This window comes from Microcebus murinus, chromosome 9, assembly GCF_040939455.1.
Source record: "Microcebus murinus isolate Inina chromosome 9, M.murinus_Inina_mat1.0, whole genome shotgun sequence".
NCBI classification, from domain to species: domain Eukaryota; kingdom Metazoa; phylum Chordata; class Mammalia; order Primates; family Cheirogaleidae; genus Microcebus; species Microcebus murinus.
Window position 1 is genome coordinate 34,553,004 of NC_134112.1, and position 23,856 is coordinate 34,576,859.

At 32.2% G+C, this 23,856-nt stretch overlaps 1 protein-coding gene across 1 annotated transcript in view; it reads left to right on the forward strand.

Moving 5' to 3' along the window:
• Positions 1–23,280, forward strand: part of CRPPA (CDP-L-ribitol pyrophosphorylase A) — a 255,187-nt gene extending 231,907 nt beyond the window's left edge. The window contains exon 10 of the mRNA XM_020289845.2: positions 22,762–23,280. Within this exon, the coding sequence (XP_020145434.2) occupies positions 22,762–22,866 (105 nt within the window). The 3' untranslated portion in view covers positions 22,867–23,280. The remainder of the gene's footprint in view (positions 1–22,761) is intronic.
• The last annotated feature ends 576 nt before the right edge of the window (positions 23,281–23,856 follow it).

Consider the following 23,856-nt stretch of genomic DNA (forward strand, 5'->3'; position numbering starts at 1 on the left):
AGACGGAGAGAGGAAGGGGGAGCATAATGTGTGATGTGGCAAAGAGGGATCAATGTCATTTCCCCCTTAAAATAATGGGTTTAGTAATACTAATTAAAATTGGATGGATTGTTAAAATTTTGATTCCTGTATGCCTCTCCTCTTAATGGCTTAGCTCAATAATTGAAGCAATATATACCAGTGTTTCTTGTTTAGAACTGTACTATAAGACTGAAATAATTTCCAAATTATGCATTTAATCATGAAATGAAAATAATTATTTTCTGATGTCTGGATTACTTGCTACTACTCCTATCCTCTTCTCCTTTCTTCTATTCATCTTATCTCAGTCATAGTAATTTTGCTTTTTATCTCCATGATTATATTAATCTGCTATAATTGCAGTACTTGGCTTTTTCTTAATTTTGTCCATTACAGATCCAACGAAGGTGGTATGTTATTTGGGTCCAATTTTTCCATCTGGTCTACAACTTGGAATTGGTATGGATTCTTCTTTTACTGACTAGTCCCCCCTAATCACCGAGTACTTCCTTGTTTTATATTCTGGCCAAAATTCAGCTTTCTTGCCAAGTTATTTCTTTGGCATGGTTATTTGTCTTCTGGTTTCTTTTCTTGACATTAGAAGTCCTTTGTTCTCTGAATTTCCTGCTTACATGAAAGTCACAGATTAGCTCTAATGCAGATTAACAGACTTTTTATTATGATTCCTCTAACCACAGGCATCCTTAAAGTTCTATATATCACTTCAGGAAAAGAAGAGAAAATGGCATTCATGGTCACTGGTGTTATTTGGGAGCGTTGAGGTTAATTAAAAAAAACAAAAACAAAAAAACTTCTAAAATATAATTCTATTCTTTTCCCACATAAGACTTGAGAGCAGCAAAATTGATTCCATTGTAGCCATAGTTGAAGAGTTTGACAGCCTCAAAAATTGCATAAACTTGTTACTCCTTTAATGGAAATGTTGATCAAAACAGACACAAGTTTTGATTGTTTTATCAGTTAACAAAAATAAATTCAAAGTAAGAATACTAATATTAGCTATAAAATACTGGATGAGTAATATTAAATATTATAGTTTTTTTGTGATTTATTCTACTTGTACATCCCACGAATGTGGAGTCAAATTAATTATTTTGATTTGCAATTACTAATTTTTATGTTGATTAGACTATTTTAATTGGAAATGTCAGTGCTTTACCTGATACCTTTCAGGACTTCCTTATGACCATTTTTTGGGTTTTGTTTTGTTTTTGGTATTATGATCTTTTTTTACTACATTTCATAACTGGTTATTGGCAGTGTTTCCAAAGCTCCCAAAATTTTGTGAATGGAATTTTTGAAAGCATGAAGTTTTATAATTGGTTATTCTGCTTATATAGGAAAGTTCACATTATATTGTAGATTGATCTTTAACCACCTACTAAACTCTGTTAATAGTTCTTTTATATTTCAAATGATTGCTTTTTCACATTTGAAGAGGATAGATTTATATCTTATCTTGAAATATTTAAGCCTTTTATTTACTTGGCTTGTTACATTGACTAAGACCCCAATTACAATATTTAATACATTTTAATAGTGATGTTGGTCATCCTTGCACTTTCTGTAATTTTAAAGGAAATTCTTTAAATAATGAAAACAGTGATTCTTCGCCCCTTTTTCTGTTATTCCTTTTTTTGTTTTCTTAGGGATAGGTGTTGAATAGTAATAAATTCTTTTGGCATTTAATTAAAAGTTTCTATTATTTCTCTTTTAATTTCATAAAATGTTAAATCACATTGATAGATTTTTATATGTTGAATTAAACTTGAACTCCTAGCATGTGCTTTTCTTTCTCATAATGTGTTGTGAGAGACATTGTCTGCATGTTGTTATAACTTTTAGTTAACACAGTATTCACTGTTCTTGCTTTTACTATGTAAATATCATTTACTTCTGAGTCTTATAGCATCCTATTCCTTCTTTATACAAATTTGTGAATTAATCATTCAGCATTTTTGTTTGTTTTCATTGCCTTTTATTGCTTATTTTTCTGTGACAGGACTCTAATATTCCTTTCATCCATAAGCATATTCTATAACTTAGTCATTTTTGGAACTTTTCTGTCATCCATATATCTTTTCTTTCTTTTCTTTATCTCCTTTGTATTCTGTGAAAACTCCTGGACTAAGTTTTCCAGCTCACTGACATTATCTTCATCTGTACTCATTCTTCTATACAGACTATCCATTGAATTTCTATTCAAATGATTATATTTTTAGTTTTCAGTATCTCCAAATGCAATTCTTGATATTTTAGGTGTGGCAGATTTTTAATCTACATTTGGATATGGACCATATATTAGGAACATTTTTCTTTCTTTGTACTATTAACTTTGTTTGTTAAATTTGGTGACTTTATTTCATGATATTGATGTCCTACAAACATTTCATTATGTTAATCTTTGGAATTAACCAAAACATATTTCAGCAACTCTGAGGTTGGATAACACATTAGGTATTTGGACTTTGCCTACAGATAGCTTATTTCCTTCATAAGGGAATTTTTTTCTTAGATTTCCTGGCAACCTAACATACTGTTATTTCTCTGAAACAAGTGCCCACATGATCTGTTTTAGATAGTGGGTAAACATACTTTATTGTCAGTTCTTTAATGCAGATGGGGAATGAGGTATGGGCTGATCTATTGACTGCCAAGAATATAGTTCCGTGAATATTCACCCTGAAGATTGGCACAGGATCTTTTTCTCCTCCTCAATTTGTTCCCCTCAAGTGTAAATAAACCTAGAATTGGTTTCTCTAGAGCCCTACCTTGTGTATGTTTTGGTCTATAGTGTTTTTTTTTTTTTTCCAATCCTGTCTTTTTCTATTTCTTGGAAATTCTCCAAAATTGCTAATCACATTATAGCATTTCCTTTCCTTTTCCAATATTATCATATACATATTTATGTATGCATACACACTTCTGTAGTGGATCTAACTCTCCCACCACTAGTACCAAGAGACATTTGTAGTGTTTTAAAATGAGGAGGGCATGTGTCCTGAGGCTGCTATCTTGATCTAGCTTCTTGATGACTCCTTGAAATAAATTCTTACAATAATAAAATTGTCTTTATGATATATTAAGTCATCATTCACTTAACAACCTGTTTCACACATTTAAAAAATAATTGATTTCTTCTTTAAAGGTGTACTTAGAATTTTTAACACGTTTTTTATTTGCCAGAGTGTCCACCATCATAATTTTCATTACTTGTAATCTAGTCATTGAAAACTCATTCTGTCTTGACTATGAGGTTTCTTACATTGTCTTCAAATTCATGGTGATCTAGTTAGTTGATTCATTAAGTTTATTCTTAATGAGTTTCTAAATTATTTTGTTGCATGAAATAAATGAGCTATTTTTAGGTAAATTGTATATTATACAGATGGCCCCAGAGTAAATGGCAAAGACTATGCTTAGTACTGTTTTATAACTGGAAAAAAAGAGAAATTGAGTAGTTACTCTATTTAAAGGAACAAAAACTCTACTTCATGTTTATTCACAGTTTTAAAGTAAAATGGTTTAATTTTAGTTTTAAAAAAGGAACTATTCATTTGTGGCTTCTGTATTGACGACGAGTCCGTTTTGTTCTTGTGTGATGAGGAAAGCTTTAAAGCACTGCAAGCTTGTTTTACTTTACAGGCAGCTTTACTTGTAATATAAATCAGAATAGGTGACATATACATATATGTTTTCATTACATTATTTTTAAATGTTGACAATTTTATTTTGATAAATGAAAAATTAGAAAAGTCATATCACAGCTGTGAGCTAAAGTCGCTGTGTGCGTTCTTCTGTGGCTGTCAACTATAGTTGATGCTGGTACCAAAGTGGTTAAGATCCCCTTTAAATCATCAAATCATGGATTTCTGGAATTTAATATGGTATAACGACTTCTTCCCATGCTTCTTAAGCACCATATGACTAGGCATACAATCTATATTTTAGAGTTTATTATCATCATCATCACATGGTATTTGCTGGGTGAGTGGCCTAACATTTTTGGTGGTTCTCTGCTAAGAGATATGTAACAGTTATATTTTTAAAAAATCCTGAGCTGCTTATGGTTATTACAAAAATGGTTGTTGCTGGACAGAGCCCTCAGTTACTAGAGCTTTGGAATCTTATTGACAAAATAAGACAGATCCTCATGAGTCTGATACATTAATCGTATGCCTTTGTACTTATCTGAAATTTGAGTACCTATGGCTCATCTATATTGATATTCCTCTTCTACAACTTAAGCTGATTTCTTGCTATTTTATGTACCCTGGAAATTAGCAACACATCAGAATGAAGGAAATGACAACTAAACATTTTGTTTTGCAGGGAAGAAAAATAAGTACTTTTATATTGTCTTGTGCTCTCTTAAAATCTTGTGTCTAAAATGTGCCTAGCCAAAAAACAAGATTTTTTTTTACTGTTCCTTTAAACAAACCTATTTTGTTTCCCTCTTAAAATACCTACTTTATTCCTTGTATGTACCATTAATTCCTTCTATGTACCATTAACACATTAATGGCAAAAAGCTAATATGCTATAAAGGAATGTTCAAAGAAATTGTTACCTCACACTATTATTGTAAATCAGAATGTTCCTCCAGCATTGATTATTGAGAATATAAACAGCAAGCCCTAAGGCTTCTTCCAGGGCAATTAGACAAACATCTGTCACTCTTCTTAAACTTTATAAGATTTATCATTTAAAAAAAAGTGATATAATATCTATAAGAATGCCAGTGTCAGCTACAGTTTTCATGGTTAATCTGGATGAGTTTTTGTTTTGTTTTTGTCCCTGCCATGATGACTTACTTCCAAGTATGTGCTAAAATCCAAACAAAAAAAAATCTGAGCAAGCTAGGTTTCTCAGTACAAGTTTTCCTTTCATAGTCATGGAAATAATTATTTCATTCTGTGAGAGGAATATCATTTTTTATAAGAATAATGTATATAATTATTTACAAGAACTTATCATTGAACTAGAGTTTACTTTTAATTCTCTCTTAATACATTCTTATAAAAATTATCAATTGTTTTTGCTTTCATATGTTAGTGTTCAGTATTCAGTAGTGTCTCATTCTTTTCATTGAAAATGTGTATAATAAAGATAGACATTTTCTTTCTTGTAATTATTGCTGTTCTTGCTAGTATTTTAATTATTTATAGCTGTCAGACATTTGTCTTTTAATGGCCTTCCAATCCCAATCAGAATGAATAAACAATTAAAAGGAAGAAAGATTTTGTAGTCCTTCTTTTTCTTTTGATTGTGTGTGTTCTATATAACACTTAAATTATTCTTTATGAAATTAGTATATCCAGGAAACTGGAGAATTATGCTTTAGGCTGAGTGAATGGAAAACATGTTAGCATTTCCTTTGTAGGGTTTCCAGGGTGCCACAGGAGATTTCTAATGTGCTGCTTATTTGTGTTCTCCCCAGATCTTTTTCAGTTTATTATAATGCTGGAGCAATAATTAAATGTTGCTTAGCCTTTCCTGTGTCCTACACCTCACTGAAAACATGTCGGCAGAGAAAGCAACTGTTCATTATTTCTCAATATAAAACAGATCCTGCCAGGGATCATGCCAAACCCAACCAACCATGACAGTCAAATCAATGTATGTTTTGGTTTAAATTTTTATTTTTGCCTTTGCTTTAGCAACTTGACTCCAGTATTTGTTGTCCCCTATGGCTTATCATTTTATGGCATGACAGTTCTTGAAATTGACAAGGCTTCCTGCCTACCTTTGTAATATATATGTGTGTGACAGTGTAAACTATAAGAGAAAATGACATTTTGACTCAATAAATATTTACTTCATGTCCACTACATCTGTTTTACAGAACTCTTAAAAAAAAAAAAAAAACAATTCCTCCATCAATATTCACCAAATAATTCTTGCTTCTACCTTTTGTCTGGATGTTACAAATTTTGGAATCATTCATGTCCCGATTTTCATGTTAGAGTTTATTATTATTACCCAAGAGATTTCATTTTCTCATTAGATGGCATTCATGTCTAAAACATAAATTAACTTGGTAATTGGGTTTTTTGTTTCTGTTTTGATTTTGCAGTTATATAGGCAAAATACCATGGAGTTATGTGTGTTGAACCACACATTCTGCTGCGGAACCATTTAAAATCTCAAGAGAGGAATTATATTTTTAATATGTTATTAAATTGCACAAAATAACTAATGGATCTAAACTTCAAATAGTCACTTTGAAGCATGTTCTCTTGGATAAGAATATCTCTAAAATGTTTATTAAGTGGTTGATCTCTATGGATTCTGATTCTGGTTTGAAATCTGGGTTTTTTGGTCATTATCTATGCAACTTTGAATAAGTTATTCAACTTATCTTGGTATAAGTTTCTAAATAATGGATTTACCTCATAGAGTTTGTTAAATTTTCTTTACTTTTTTTCTTAGTGATTTTGTAAGATATCCTGTTTTATACTACAGCTGTTCTTGAGTTTTCTATGCATATTTACATTTTTTTTTCTTATTAACTTAACATCAGTGATGATTTAATATACATTGGCTTTCTTTGTAAAATAAATTCAGTACCACTTTCAACCCTATTCGTTACTTCTTCACATTCTAAAATTTTATGATGTATTAATATTTTAAATGATATATTTTTTAAAGACTGTATCATTGCAGAATTATTGGTCTTATTGCTTTGCTTCATAACCTATTAAAAACAATTGCCTATCTCTTTGCAACCTATTAATTTTTTCTATAAAGTTAAGTAAAAATTATTCCGACACTTGTTAAAAACAGTAAGGAAGACTTTAGTCAAGGGAGACTAAAAAGACTTTAGTCAATGGAGTTTTGCAGTAGGGGAGAAAGATTGGGCTCAACTTCTAACAGCCTACCATAAATTTGTCCTTCTTTAATTCAAGTGCTGATATTTATGTAGTGCAATGATGGGATTTAATGTTTTCAAATCACTAAGAAGAAACATTAGGGATAAGGGATGATTCTGGTTAAGCTGACTTGATAGGATTCTTGCTGTATATAGGCCAGGGTGATCAGATATAATCTGGGGGATTTGGGGGGATGAGGAATTAGATCAAATATTAAGGCTGATAAGGTATTGAAGGTGGGAGATTCTTGCTCAATTGACTTAGCAGTATTCTTGATAAAAGTGGGTGATACGGACTGACCAAGGTCAGGCATAGAGGGCTTGGATGAACCTAATTAGAGTTTGATCAAGGAGAAAGTCTTTGTCAGTAACAAATTGTAAATACTAATGGTTAACAAGGTACCATTTTCTTCTTTATGACTTTTTTTTTTTAATCTCAGTTTCCATAATACTACAGTCTCCTGATTTATTTCTTCCTGTAAATTAAATCTGCTATTTCTCAGATTCCTTGCCAGGTTTTTACCTCCACTAGATCCCTAAATGCTGAAGATTCATGGGGCACTGTCCTGTGTGATCCCTGCAAATTCTTACCCAATCCTATGGTTTTAAATTCCCTTCCTTTGCAAATGACTCTTTCCTATGACCACAGCTCACATATTTAACTGTCTGCTGGGTATATTCTTGTGGATGTCTCCCTGGCACCTTAGATTTATCCAAAACATACTTCATTATTCCCAACATCCAAAAATCTGCTTCTGGTGAATTAAACATTTTATGACTTTTGTAGTGACACTCTATCTGTAACACTATTTTTTGTTTTAAAGTCTGTGGTTTTAGATGAATATAGTGAGTCACCTTTTCTTTTGGTGAGTACCTGTCTAGTATATTTTTCTCAATCACTTAACTTTAAGAATTTTGTGACCTTCTGTTTTAAGTGTGGTTGTTACACAGTTGACATGGCTGCATTTAGTTTTTAAGCCAACCTGATCATCTGTTTTCACTTATAAGCTTTGTCCATTGACATTTATTGAAATTAGAAAAATATTTTGTCTTGTGTCTTTCACCTTATTTTTTGATTTCTGACTGGCCTGCTTTTCTTATTTTTTCCTTAACTGTTTAATTGAGATTTTTGTTTTGATGCTTTCATTGATTTTTTTTTCTGATTGTTTTTAAGTTTTCATCTTGAAATCATTTCAGATTTACAAAGAAATTTCAAAAATAGCACAAAGAATTCCTTGACTCAGGATCCCTGATATTGACATCTCATATTACCATAGTGTCAAAATTAGGAAATTAACACTGATGCAACCCTATCATCCAGTCTGCAAATTTTATTCAAATTTTGTAGATTGTCCCAGTAATATACTTTTTCTGGCTCAAGATCCAGTTGTGAAACACATTGCATTTTGCTGTCAGTATTTCTCAGTCTCCTTTAATCTGGGATACATTCTCAGTCTTTGTCATTCATGGCTTTGTACTTTTGATAAATACTGGCTTGTTATTTTGTATAACATATTTAAATTTATATTTCTCTGCTATTTTCTCATGAATAAATTCAGGCTATGCACTTTTGGCAAGAATTCCACAGAATCAATGTTGTATTCTTCTCAATGCATCACATCATGGGGGTCACATGATGTCTACCTGGCTCACTACTGTTAATGTTAACTTTGATCACTCCATTATGGTAGTGTATGCCAGGTTTCTCCACTGAAAATTTACTTTTATTCCTTTTGTAGTGAATAATTATGAGAAGATACCTGAGACTATGTAAATATCCCAATTTTTAATCATACCGTTGTATGCTAATTTTAGTATGCATTGATGATTCTTGCTAGAAACTATTACATGGTGTTGCTTATCAAATGGTGGTTTTCTGTTCCCATTATTCTTTCCAATGTATTAAGTAGAATTCTACAATAAGAGTTTTCCCTTTTGCACCCCCTCACTTATTTAATCATTGTGGATACATTTTTAGATATTCTTTTATTTTTCTCAAGAAAAGACTTCTTGGGTATTTGGGTTTTGTTGTGGTTGCATATGAATTTTAGGATTGTTTTTTCAGTTTCTATGAAAAATGACACTGGAATTTTGATACGAGTTGCACTGAATTTGTAGATTTCTTTGGGTAGAATGGGCATTTTAACAATATCAATTCTTCTGATTCTTGAACATGAGTTATCTTCTCATTTTTTTGTTTTCATTTTCTTTCATCAATATTTTATAGTTTCCATTGTATAAGTCTTTACTCTCTTAATTATATTTATTTCTAATTATTAATATATAAATAGCTATTGTAAATGGGATAATTCTCTTGATTTCTGTTTTGAATAGTTTATTGTTAAGATATAGAAATGCTATTGATTTTTGCATATTGATTTTATATTTTTCAACTTTACTGTATTTTTTTGTTTTTTATTTTTTGGTTGATTCCTTAGGGCTTTTTATATGTAAGATTATGTCATCAGCAAACAGTGACAATTTCACTTCTTCCTTTTCTATCTGCATGCCTTTTATTTCTGTCCCTTGCCTAATTCCTCTGGCAGGGACTTCCAATAGTTGAATAGAAGTGTAGAGTTTCCACATCATAGAAGAAAGGTTTTCAGTTTTTTAACATTAAATATAATGTTAGCTGTGGGCTTATCATATATGGACTTTATTATATTGAGGTAAATTCCATCTATACCTAATGTGGTAAGAGTTTTTATCATGAAAGCATGTTGAATTTTATCAAATGCTTTTTCTGTATCTGATGAGATGGTTATATAGTTTTTGTCCTTTGTTTTATTAGTGGGATATATCACATTTATTGATTTGTGCATGTTGAACCACCCTTGCATCACAGGGATAAATCCCACCTCATCGTGGTGCATGATCCTTTTAATGTGCTGTTGAATTCAACTTGCTAGTATTTTGTTGTGGATTCTTGCATCTATATTCATCAAAGATATTGGCCTTCAATTTTCCTTTTTTGTAACAACCTCATCTGACAGGGTAATGCTGGCCTTGTAAAAAGCATTTATAAATACTCCTTCCTCTTTAATTTTTTGCAAGAGTTTGAGAAGAATTGATATTAGTTCTTTAAATGTTTGTTAGAACTCAGCTGTGAAACCATCACCTCCTATAGTTTTCTTTGATGGGAGACTTTTTATTACTGATTCAGTCTCCTTACTTGTTATTGGTCTGTTCTGATTTCATATTTCTTCATAATTTAGTCTTGGTAGTTTGTATGTGTCTAGGAATATATACATTTATTCTAGGTTATTCAATTTGTTGGTGGATGATTGTTTACAGTAATCTCTTATCCTTTATATTTTTATGTTGTCAGTTGTAATGTTTCCTCTTTACAGTTTTAGAGTACTCTAAATATGACTCTGTTTTACTTATACCACTGGTATTTTTAACTTTCCTATGGTTCATGTTATTAATGAGTAGCTTTTTGTTTCAGTTTAAAAATCTCCCTTTACCAGTTTCTGTAAGGCAGGTCTAGTGGTAATGAATTCCCTTAGCTTTTGTTTGTCAGGAAATGTTTTTGTTTCCCCTTTATTTATTAAAGACAGATTTGATGTATAAAGTATTCTTTGTTATCAATTTTTCCACCCCGTCAGCACTTTGAATATGTCACCCTATTTTCTCCTGGACCATAAGTTTTCTGCTGAGAAATCCACTGAATAGTCATATTATCAGTCCTTTGTTTGTTATGTGTTTCTTATGTCTTGATGCTCTCAGAATTTCTTTGTCTTTTATTTTTGATAGTTTAATTATTATGTGCCTTGGTTAACTTCTTTTTGACATGTGTTTGCCTGGAAACAACTATGCTTTCTATACCTAGGTATTGGCATCTATCCCCAGATTAGGGAAGTTTTCAGCCATTATTTCTTCAATTGTTTTCTGATCCATTTTCTCTATCTTTCTCTGCAATTTCTATTGTGTGACTGTTTGGTCTCTTGCTCGTGCCCCATAATTTCCATAGGCATTCCTTTTTCTATTGTGTTTTGACTAGACAGTTTCACATGTTTTGTCTCCTAGATCACTGCTTCTTTCTCCTGATTGATCAAGTCTGCTATTAAAGCTTTATGTTGAATTTCTCAGTTGTCATTGTATTCTTCATCTCTAGGTTTGTTTCTATCTGGTTCTTTTTATTGTTTCTGTTATATTAGAAATGTCTGAATGAAGTACAGAAGCTGAACTTAGAAACTCTCTGTCATCTACCATATTCACCAGACCTTGCACCAGCTGACTACCACTTCTTCCAGGCCTTGGACCACTTCTTGCAAAGAAAATTATTCAATTCTCAACAAACTATGGAAAACACCTTTCACGATTTCATCACCACTTGCTCTCCAGGCTTCTTCACTGCTGGCATCAACAAGCTATTGTTAAGATGGCAAAACTGTGTCAGTAGTTTAGATGCATATTTTGATTTATTTTACTGTTTCTTGTGTGAGATATAATAAACTTTACTTTTGATTTGAAATTATACACTTCATATTTAATGACCTAATACTTTTTGTCAAATTTCTTGCTTTTTTGGGTTTTGTATTCCAAATTTCATTAAATTTTCTACCTGTATATTCTTGTAGTTCACTGAATTTCTTTATGAGTATTATTCTGAATTATTTTTCTGTCATTTCATAGCTCTCCATTCCTTCAGGGTCTATTATTGGAGCTTTATTGGTTTCTTTGTGTCTTTGCATTGTTGTCTGCACATTTGAGGAGACAGCCCCCTCTTCTGGCCTCTACAAGTGTCCTAGGAGAAATTGTTCTGAGTTCTAGACATTTTTAAGTCAGTCTTCTATTTATCTAATTAAGTTTTCTACAGAAAAAGTGGGTTTTACACCACATCTACTGAGGATTTTAATTCAAAATACATTTAATATCTACATGAATTCTCTTTGACATACATAATCTCATGTCAACTTAAGATTATTCCTACTTTTTGCTTATTTCTATGGTTAAAACATCCTCTTTAATCTTCCCGAGACTGAAAATTGGACAATATCTAACACATTTTCCTATTTAGCTCAAAAGCGTCATTTCAGAGAGAGTTATTTATTCTGATGATTTCAAAAATTTCTTTCCACCAAGAGATTGCTTCATGGATCTGTAGATTTATTTTTCTACTTCCTTATTAGGAAGAAGCTCTATAGGCAATAATTCTACCATCTATGACCTGGAGCAAGGATTGTTTCTGCTTTCCATTCTGGAGAGAGCTTTGCCCGGCTAATATTTTGATAATTAAGACTCGTAAAAATAGTACTAGTCTTTCTGGTACAGAATTCTTTTTGCAGGTTTCTATTCATAGCCCCCTTATTGGAAAGAAATACTTTTTAATACAATGGAAAACAAATTCCTGCAAAACATTGAGATTAAGACTTTGGATACTAAATCACACACCCATCAACCAATATTCAAAATCCTAATAGTCATTAACCAGGAGTCTTTTTTTTTTTTTTAATTACTCAAAAATATTCTAACAATAATCCTCTTCACTCCCTCTATATTCGTACCAAGAAGTTATATTTGAACTGGCCCATTTTAGTGTTCTCTCTCTCTCTCTCTCTCTCTCTCGTATTAAGTTTATAATTTAAAAAATTGAAACTAAATTTTATGGGGAAAAATATAACCAGTTTTCTGCTGCTACAGAAATTGTCAATATTATTCTACTAACACCTGGGCCATCCACTCAAGAAGTAACTGGAATAAACTTTCTATCCCTTCCATCGTTTACCATGTGTTTGGAAACATTACTCATTGTCATGAACACCTGATATGTATCTTTTCTGCTTATACAGCCACCCCATCTAGGAGGACACCTGCCTCATTGTCTGCCTTTATTCCCCTGGCTTGGTGTGTTAGTAGGGATTTATTAATGTCTCTTACACTTACCTCTCAGAGTAGGTGTTCTCTCATAAGGGTTGGGGAAATTATAGACCATAAACTCCTTAGTTTTGATATCTTTTCTAGTTTCTAAGTACAAATACAAGGTGGGTTTTTTTTAATTTTAATTTTTAGGAGGTTAATTTCATAACAGGGTAGCCTTTTAAAACTTTGATATTTCAAAGATGTCTTAATGGTCACCTACAAGGTCAGATCTTTATGGAGTTATTTAGCCAATTAATTTAGTTAATGTTTATTGAGTACCTAGTATGGACTTTGAGTTATCTTTTAGTATCTTGTAATTTAGCTGAGAAAATAAGATTTGTTGATATAGAAACCTAATAACAATATTAGTAAGGGATTTTGAGAAAAATTATGATAACGAAAATTGCTGATGTGCAATAAAATAGATGAATTCATAAGAGGAAGTTACTACAGCTGAGTCTTTTAAAATTGATGTGAATTAGAAAAATAATTACTGGAAAACCATTTTACTTGAGCAGAAATAACAATGATTATAGTAGTATAGCTATAGAAGTGGATTCTGTACAACAAAGGAATGAGGATTGCAGTTGGAGGTATAATTAGGTTGGTTGTGGATGGCCTTGAAAGCTAAGAGGAAGTACTGAAAGTAATTTGGGTATGATATAGTGAAAGTGATTATTCTAGTGAGGTGAGAGCAGTAGTTAATGGTAAAGAGAAGTGGCCAATTAGAACATCGTGAAGGAGTCCAGGTGTAGGATGTCATGGAGGCAGGCTTACAGTAGTTGGAATATGACTAGTGATGGGTGTCACAATAGAAAACTAGCAGGAATTGTGAACTAACTATTGGGTGAGTTGTGTAGGATCAAAACATTTTTCCCAATTTAAAAGGGCATTGTATATGAGTCTACTTTTTCAACTTTTTTAAGTTGTGGAATTTATATTATGAATGATGTCAAAAAAAAAGTATGACTGTGATAAGTCCCAGATCATAAATAATTGATATAATAGTGAACTGCTTGTTTCTCAGGCCAGATGTCTGGTGTCTTTGGCTGCCTAAAGTTTTCCCTACTGCAGTCTGGTTCTGACTATTGCATATTTTTGGTCTTTCCTTTGTTCTCTGTTCCTAGACAGCAAAGTATCTTTACTGCCTTTTGGGGTTTTATTGACTAATCCTTTTTTTCTTAATTACTTCGATTCATAAATACTTATTGAGCACCTACTATATTGCAGGGCACTGTTATAGCCACAGAAAATAAAGGAGACTAAGACTGTTGAGTGATGACTGTTAATTAATAATCCCAAGTGCATTTTCATTAGTACTTTAAGGCTTTAGGGAGAGAGCTTTTTCATTCAAAGGAGCAAAAGGGAAAAGCTTTTTATTTGGGGAGGGCTGTTTTGTTTTTCTCAAACCCTATCAATAGGTGATTGCTTTTACCTGTAGTTTTGGAAATTTACAAACACTGAACAAGCTTTTTCATTCAAAGGAGCAAAAGGGAAAAGCTTTTTATTTGGGGAGGGCTGTTTTGTTTTTCTCAAACCCTATCAATAGGTGATTGCTTTTACCTGTAGTTTTGGAAATTTACAAACACTGAACAAGCTTTTTCATTCAAAGGAGCAAAAGGGAAAAGCTTTTTATTTGGGGAGGGCTGTTTTGTTTTTCTCAAACCCTATCAATAGGTGATTGCTTTTACCTGTAGTTTTGGAAATTTACAAACACTGAACAAGCTTTTTCATTCAAAGGAGCAAAAGGGAAAAGCTTTTTATTTGGGGAGGGCTGTTTTGTTTTTCTTAAACTCTATCAATAGGTGATTGCATTTAGCTGTAGTTTTGGAAATTTACAAACACTGAACATTTATTTTCATCTCCGCTAGGGGACAGTGTATCACCATTGGATTTTTTTTTTTTTCTGTATCAGCAAAATATATACAAAAAGGAATTTAGCCTCAAATAATTTTGATTTGATATTAATGATCTTATAAATTTAACAAGCCTGTTATGTATATGGTATCAAGCCTGTTATGTATATGGTATCAGCCTGCATGTATATGGTATCAATTGAGATAGATGTGTATATATTAACATCTAGATGTGTGTGTGTATATATATATAAAACTAGATATAGCTAGAATAGTTCTATTTGTTAATAGCATTTAATATTTTGTGACATTTAGATAATTTTTGCACAAGTTCAGAAAAACAAAGATGACATAGGATATTAATATCAAACTATAAAAGCAACCTGAATTTCAGGAGAGTTTTGTAACTCATGGAAATTGAATTAGGCTTTAGGTATGGAATTTCCTGAGACAATGAAATGTTTACCCTTCCACAAGCACTGTGTAATCCCAAAATGTCTGAAGACTAAATATATATACATATATTTTAACTTTATAGCTTTCCTTTTAGCAGAGTACATTGTATTCTTTACGAGTGATATGTATGGAGGATAAATATCTCTAAAATATTTCCTTTCAGGTTATCTATAAAGAGTTGGAAAACAATGAGGTCGTAGCTTTTCCTGCTACTCTCTGAGACAGTATTCTACAAAATCCACATAAACTTGATTCTAACAGCTTATAATAAATTTGTTTACACTTCTTTAATTCAAGTACTGACATGTGTGTAGTAGTACAACAATAGGATTTAATGTTTAAAAATACACTTTTTAAAAACTTCTTCAAGTTTAAGTAGTCTAGAAGTTTCTCCAAAAGTTGTCCTTTGAGAAGTTAGTAAGGAATTGTGAAGACATGGACATCATAAATAATTGACCACTTATACCCTTGCAAAGTGCTGCTTATTAGTGCTTTACTTCTGAGGCTTTACTTGTCCAAATTTTGAGGTAGAGGGAGAAGAAGGAGGTGAAAAAGAGCTGCTATGAATTATGGAGATGCCACTGTCATTGTGAAAATAAAGAAATCTACTTTCCCTGATTTCCCAAAATCTTGCCAGAGGCTTGGAAGTCCCATGAGAAATTCTCATCAAGACTTCACTAGTCTGCTTAAGATGATAGACACAAACATAAGGAAACCAACCCAACAACAACAGGACACACATGCAAAAAGACTGAAGTAAGGGATTTCATTACTATATAGTAAATTTAGAATTACCTTATATGTGTAAAAGATAATGATAATTAGAACTTTTGTGCATCTTTCATCTAAATATAGTATGTTTAATCTTAATCTTGAAATTATAGGTGATAGGAAAATAGGTAAATATAAATTTCTCAGTAAAACTAATGGTGAATTCTAATCCTAAATAATTCAGTTTGAAGATTTAGAAAATTAAAAATAGTTATTCTGTTTTAGTACTATTTTGGTATTCTTCCTAATAGTCTTAAAATCCAGCTGTTAAGAAATTCTTCACTATCTCAGTGAGCAATTGTTACGTTGGGATAAGATTAAGTACAACTTTTTTGTCATTACTTTTAGCTTGAGTTCCGTGATATTTTTCTTAATGTCTAAGTCAGCAGAAAGATAAGACTTTCTGGATTATTAATATGGTTCTTTTGGAGCCTTGTATTGAAAGCTAGAATTTCCAAGCAAAAAACAAATGTTTTCCTTGTATATATTTTGAGGATATATTTTATAGAGACAAATGTTCTCTGGATAATGTTCTTTATTATTGATATTATGTGACAACAAATCTAATTTAGTTCCCTGAATTTAAACTGTCTTGAAAATAAATTTTAAGATAATTTTTTTCTTGTGAAAAGAATGAAATTTGTTTATAATAGAAATTTTGCAAATTAACAAAGCACAAAGAAGAAAGAGAACTTGCCATTCGTCCATCATCCAAAAATAACTCTTAATAACATTTTTATATTTTCCTCTTGGTATTTTAAGAAAGCTGATTAATAGATAATCAACTTATAGCATACTTTTTCCCCCTTTTAGCTGGGTTTTATTTTTGCTATAATTCAGTTGTAACCAAGAAAAAGAGTAAATACTATATTTCAACTAGAAGCTAAAATTTTATTGTTTTATGAGAGGTAGAGTTTGAAATTGTAAAAATTTTTAAAAAAAATTTGGCATCCTTATGAAGTAAATAAGATGATAAAATAAGTAATCACAACTATAATAGTAATTTAGATTTAAGCATATCTCATAGCATTAAATAATCTGCTTTTCTTCAGATTTCACAAATCTCTTGTTTTTGTAGTTTTTTTTGAGACAGGGTCTTGCTCTGTCACCCAGGCTGGAATTCAGTGGGGCAATAATAGCTCACTGTAACCTTGAACTCCTGGGCTCAAGCAATCCTCCTAAGTAGACTACAGGTGGGTACCACCATGCCAGGCTGATTTTTTTTTCTTTTTTTCTTTTTCCTTTCTTGTAGAGGCAGTAGACAGTGTCTCGTTATGTGGCCTAGGCTGGTCTTGAACTCCTGGCCTCAAGCAATCCTCCTGCCTCGGCTTCCCAAAGTGCTGGGATAACAGGTGTGAGCCACGGTGCCTTGGCCTCCTTTTTTGTTCTTAGGTGTGGATATACAAACATTGGTGGGCCTTGTTTATAGTTTATGCTGCCAAGGTAAACTTAAAGCCTGGGAATTAATGTTGTCAGAGTTACAGATAGTAAATAAACTGCTGATAAATTTAATTTCAGTAATTTTTTTCTTCCTTTATAATGTGGGATTTTGAGTACCTGCTTTGCTTACAGTACCTTTGTAAAGTCTTGCATATCACATTGATATGCCACTATAAGAATCAGTCATTTTTTCCCAAAGTATTTCTTGTCCATTCTGGACTCATCAGTTTTACCTCAACTTTCTCTTGTCCTTTGGTTCCACCTCCTTCAGGAATCATTTAAGCATGATGTGATCTTGCCATGCTCTGAATTCTCTCATCGTTTAATGCCTAGTGATAGCTATATTACCTACAGTCTAGTCTTATACATATTTATGTACATTACGTCACATTGCTTTATTAGGAATGGGGTTGACATTTATTTATTCTTGTTTGTTTCAGAGTTAGAGTTAAAATAAATATTCCCAATGACTTGGCTGCTGGAATAATCCATATATGGTTTCCTCAATGTTCCAAACAGTTTTCTTAGTGGTGAGGGAGATACCCATAGATAAGGGAGGAATAGGAAAATGAAATGGTAATATAATCATAAAGTATTATAAAGATTATAATATTAATGCAACATTTTTTTCTCTGCTGTGGTTCAGATTTTGTTTATCCTTAGGATCACTAATACTATCTTCTGTTCTGCCTATCCAATATTAAACCAGTACAGCTAATTCTTGATTTTAAGTTTTATATTTTAAAATTCTAAAATATTCTTTATTATAGATTCCTATTCTAAGTTGAAAATTTCCATTTTTCATCACCACTTTCATCTTTAGCTCTATTTCTTAATATGTTAATCATAGTTATTTTGAAATCCTTGCATGCTGATTCCAATATATGTATCATTTCTGGATCTGCTTAATTGATTATTATGGATTATAATAATGGATTATTATGAGGGTGGTTTTTTTTCTTTTTTTGCTTCTTTGCTTCTCTAGTAATATTTCATTGTATGACATACATTAGTTAGAAAACATAAAGGCTCTAGATAATTTTAGCTTCCTTCAAAGAATATAAAAATTTGTTCTAGCAAGCAGTTGTATTATAGAGAGATCAATTTGATCTTGTGAAAGTTGTTTGAGTTTTCTTAGTTCAGGTCTAGTAAGTTTTGCTTTTATTCCCAGGCCATAGTCATGGTCTTTTAGAGATCTCAACTGAAAGCCATGGTTGTTCACCAGGGTCTTTTCATTCTAACTGGACTCAAATATACCCTCTTTTTCCTCAGCACTGTGAGGCCTTGAAATCTCCCCTCAGGTCTCCAGCTTTCCACAAGTTATTCTTTGCAAGGCCTCCTGCCATCATTCCCTGGGAGTGAACAGTTAGGAGATGCCAACCACTGAAGCAGAATTTTTAGCAGATTTTTAGGATTTCTCTGCAACTCTGTCCTATCAGAGACCTTGCTTTTGGAAATCCAAGCTACCTTGACAGATCTAAATTGTAATCTGTGTCTTTTGTACCCAGAGTTATTGCCATTCTCTCATTGGGTTCTAAAATGATTTCAACAAAACAGCTGCCATGAATGTTAAGCTAGGGGGCTCTTCTTTTGAGGATTATAGACATGCATTTGGTACTAAGACCAGCAAACAGTATTTTAAATATTTTTATATACAGTTCTCCAAATTTAATGGTTATCTATGGTAAAAGGGTGATATCAGCTATCATAGCTGAAATCAATATATTCCATAAAAATAATAATTCTAACAGGTATTATTATTGAATATTTACTAGGTATCAGTGCTTTACATATCTCATCTAATTTAGTCCCCACAAAAAAGTCTGTTTTCCCATTTTTAGATAAAAAAGGAGAGCTCTACAACTTCAATAATTTGCTCAGCCATCACTTAAATTGTCAAAGCCAGTATATGAATACCAGCAATCTGACTTTATAGCCTATGCTCTTCTCAACTGCATAATTTATTAAAGGAGTATTGTATTTTTTATTCAAGAAATACACACATGGGTCAGTGCACACAAATAAATTACCTTTGTTATTCAAGTTTTAGAATTCTGGCACATAAACTCTTTAAAAATCAATAAAAAATTGCTTTTTTAAAAAAGTAATAATACACTTAATTTTTTAGATATATGGATAAATTGAGAGTGTAGTACAGAATTCCCATATACTCTGCACCCAGTTTCTCCTATTAAATCTTTTATTAGTATGGTACCTTTGTTACAATAAATGAACCAACACTGATGTGTTATCATTAACAAAGTCCATAGTTTATTCAGATTTCCTTAGTTTTACCTAATGTGTTTTTCTCTTTCAGTATACTGTATTACTTTTAGCTGTCATATCTCTTTAGGCTTTTCTAGGCTGTGACAGTTTCTCAGGCTTTTCTTGTTTTTGATGACCTTGACAGTTTTGAGGAGTACTTGCCAGGTAGTTTGTAGAATGTCCCTCCATTGAAATTTTTCTGATAGCTTTCTTATGATTAGACTGGGGTTATGGGTTTCTGGGAGGAAGATCATAGAAGTAAATGCCATTTTCATATGATTTCAAAGTGCATACTATCAACATGATCTTTCAATGTCCATATTGACCTTGCTTACTTAACATTAAAAAGTTATATTATGTAATACTTGGAATTCACAAAGGTATGCATATGTATATACTCATGTGAATGAGAATAAAATGACCATCTATACTGCCCTCTTGCTCCTCACTCTCCTCAAGAATTAAAACAATGTTTTGCATTTTTGCTGGCAGAAGGAAATGGCTTTTCAAAGTACATTTGAGTTTGCCCTTTTTTCTGTGTTATCAGTACTGTTCTAGAGATGTTGAATTTTGAGATGAATTTGAAATCTATTAATTGTGTGACTATCTGATCTTTGTACATTCTAGCATTTTGTGACTATTATGTGTGTCTCAACACCTTGTTTAATCACTTTTTAAATTTCCATGTTGTTCAAGGTAAAATGATTAATAAGTTCAGGCAGAGAGGGAAAACATATATTCAGTGGAATGAGATAGTTACTTGTCACTGAATTCTACCTTTTCAAAATAAAGCCTGTGAAGAATTACAGAAGTAAATTAATCTTTAAAAGAAAATCTTAAATCTTTAGTAATTAAAAATATCTAATTTAGGGAGCTATCAAAATGAGTATAGAAGATTTGTTGTAAGGTATAGATGTGTGATATTTTTAACGGTGAGATCTTAAACAGTCTTCCCTTAATTTCTTCATCTGTTACTATGTTGTTTCATTATGACAAGTATAAACTAGTTTCAAAGGGGCTACACAAATTGACTTTTTCTGTTTAACTTTGAAAGAAGATGCCTTAATTATCATTATCTTTGTTACATCTCAATTTAATAAATGAAAGTCGGGAGGTGCATTTTAGACCATACAGCATCGTAACTAATTGATCATTAAGAGTGACAGATACATATCAATAGTTGGTTTGTATTTTGCTCAGTTTTAAAATACTTATTTCTATGTTTATGAATAGTGTGATGTGGATGATATCTGTTCCTGTCTAATGAATCATATTTTAAGCCCAAACATATTTGTCTTTAGAATAATTTGTTTATATGTGACTTAGGTCTTGTGACATTCTGGAAACTAGAACAGCATTTGAAATCCAATATTGAAATGTCATGTAAAACCCACTTAACAAGCAGCAGAGCAGCCACCATTCAGCCCCTGGAGGATCTTCCCAGCTCCACCCCTTAGAACACGATCAGAGAAATTGATGGGAAAGAGTGTGGCTTAAGCAGAGGTGTTCTCTCACCTTCACCCTCATAGATGAGGAACACAGGCCAGGGAAGTGGGTAACTGCTGTTAGTGGTGAAGCTTCCGTGGTTTTTTTTTTTTTTTTTTTTTTGTATTATTGCTAGGCTTTAGCATAAATTTGCAAATAGGAGTAAACAAAGTAACCAAACAGAACTCAATGTCAACAAATGAATTCAACAGAAAGGGTAATTATGTCTCTATCACAGCCAGAGCCTCCTTTGCTCTGATGTGTTGTAATTTATGGAGTACTACCATGTGTTAGACATTGAGCTAAGTGTTCCATATTCAAAGATAAAATGAAAAATTCTTTACATATAAAACTTATCATCTGGTAGAATAGATGCTTAACTGAAACGACTATTAAGATTCAGTGTGCTAGAGGAATTCATAGCTGTGGAAACATAGTCACAGCACCCAAACTGGGATGGAGGATAGGAGTCCAGGTAGATTCAAGAGCCAGATTCAACCTGGGTTGAACCACAAAGAGTAATTAAGAATCAGCTAAACTAGGAAGGGTGTGGGAAAGCTTTTCTGGCAAAGGGATTAGTTGGAGCAAAGGGATAGAAGCTCAGAAAAATATTTGTTTGTTCAATGTGGCTTGGGGAATTGAGTGATTTTAAAGGGCTGTCAGGAAGAGGCTGGAAGGATTAAAGACTTTTTATTAAAACCTCAGACTTTATCCTGAGGTTTAAAGTTAGCATTCAAAGGATTTTAGGCAAGATAGTGATGTGATCAGATCTGCATTTTAAAATGAGTATTTGACTCTTCTGTAGGAAATGGAGTTGAAGAGGACAGGACTAGAAACTGTTTCTGAGAGTGTTCCAGTAATTGGGGCAGAGGTGTTATGCTGGCAGTGGCAGTTTGAGTGGCACCATTCTTAATGCCTTATCCCAGTGTATATCGATAAAAGAAACAATAAGGAAATAGAAGCAATAGGTCCTAGTGACATACTGGGTCATGGGATAAGACATTAAGGATGATGCCTAAGTTTAAAGATTGGTTACCCTATCCGTCGTTTAAAATATAGAAGAGTTCACAACACAGAAACCTTCGAGATATTAGCTCTGCTTCCACTTTCCCTTTCCCTTCATACTATAATCTCTGTATACTTTCAAGAAGCCTAAATAATTAGAATAAACAAAGAGATTTTCATAGCCAGTATGATTTCAGAGGCAAAACCACATTTTAGCAACTTGTGAAATGACTCATTTCACAAATCTGCCTGATCCTTACTTCACAAAGAGCAAGTATGTTTTTTTTTTCTTCTCCTCACACCAGCACTCACAAACAGTCATAACAAAGTTGGAGAATACTCAGAAGCAGGATGAAGAAAAGGGTTGCATCATCATTGAAATATTCACACTTCAGGGAAGAGCCAAAATTTGTCAAAAATGAGATTAAGGGAAAATAATCTTTTGTTTTTTTCTGTTAGCATTTGAAATTGTGTCAGTGCTTTTCGTTGATTCTTTAGCAGATATTTTTTGGTCTATAATGAAAAGTGCTTGCAAAACCATTTCCTCTTTATTTGGGGGACTGAGTCCATGCCAGTGGCTAAGGTCTGATTTTATAAAATGCCAAATCCAGACAACACTAGATCTTGAAAAGTGGCTCCTTATCAAATTTAATATGTGACATCTTTTCTTTCTAAAATAATTATTGTTTTACCCTTTCTTTTCAGGATGAGCAGAAACTACAAGAGAGTTTAAGGCAAGCTGCCATCATTATTGCTGCCTTAATCAAAGAAAGAAATTCTGGACTCGTTGGTCAGCTACTGGTAGCATGAAGAACACAGAAAATTACCTATTAGGCTTTTTGAAATCTGGACCCAAGTATCTCTATTGTGCTTCTTTCTCTCCCTGTTGTGTGAGGTAGAATGTTTAAGTTGGCTTCTGTGTCATCTTATAATTTGTAGGATGTGATACTTAGATTATAGAAGTGGATCGATGCTTATATCTGTGAAATAAAAATATTTTTATATATGTCAAATATAAATTGCCTGAACCAGAAAAAGAGTAGTAGATAAGTAGAAAATAACAGCCTTCACATGAAGAATCTTTTCACAAAGGCATAAAAGGTCAAATAGAAATAATGATGGGTGAATTATTCTTTCAAGGAATGAGAATTTGGAAAACTTCAGCTTTTGTCTTAACTCTGTGCTAATAAATCACACTGTAATAAAGTTAATGGATAAGCTTCAGAATTATTCTCAATTCTAAAATTGTCCTCTTACCATGTGATATTTTATCTTTTTATCTTGTATTGAAATTTTCTATATCTTAAAAAAAATGGAACTCCTTGTTTCAAATATCTTCCCTATTTGTGTCATATTACTCTAGATCCCTAAAGGAGACATAATCTATTTCTATTTTCCTATTATTTTAAATTATATTTTCCTTGGTTTATGAAATATTAATATAATTATATTATATTATCTTAAAGGGTCTCTGTTTTTTCTGAATAGCCTTTTTAAAAGTCTGGAAAGCTTCATAAAATTATTTTGGTCAATCCCTGGTTAGTCATCTTCTGGGGAATTCGTAGCCTATCTGGTTATTCTTTAGATACAGATACTGCTACTTTTAAAAATCAAGTTCTTTCTAATTTCCATTCGTGTATACAACTGAAATATCAGTATTTTCCCTCACATTACATTTTTCAATTACATGTGTCCAGTCATTAGAGATACCTTTTATTTTATATATACTATTATTATATACAAACAGCTTAGATCAGATTATTCCAAGGATTGGGCTGCATATGGAAACTATAAAAGTTG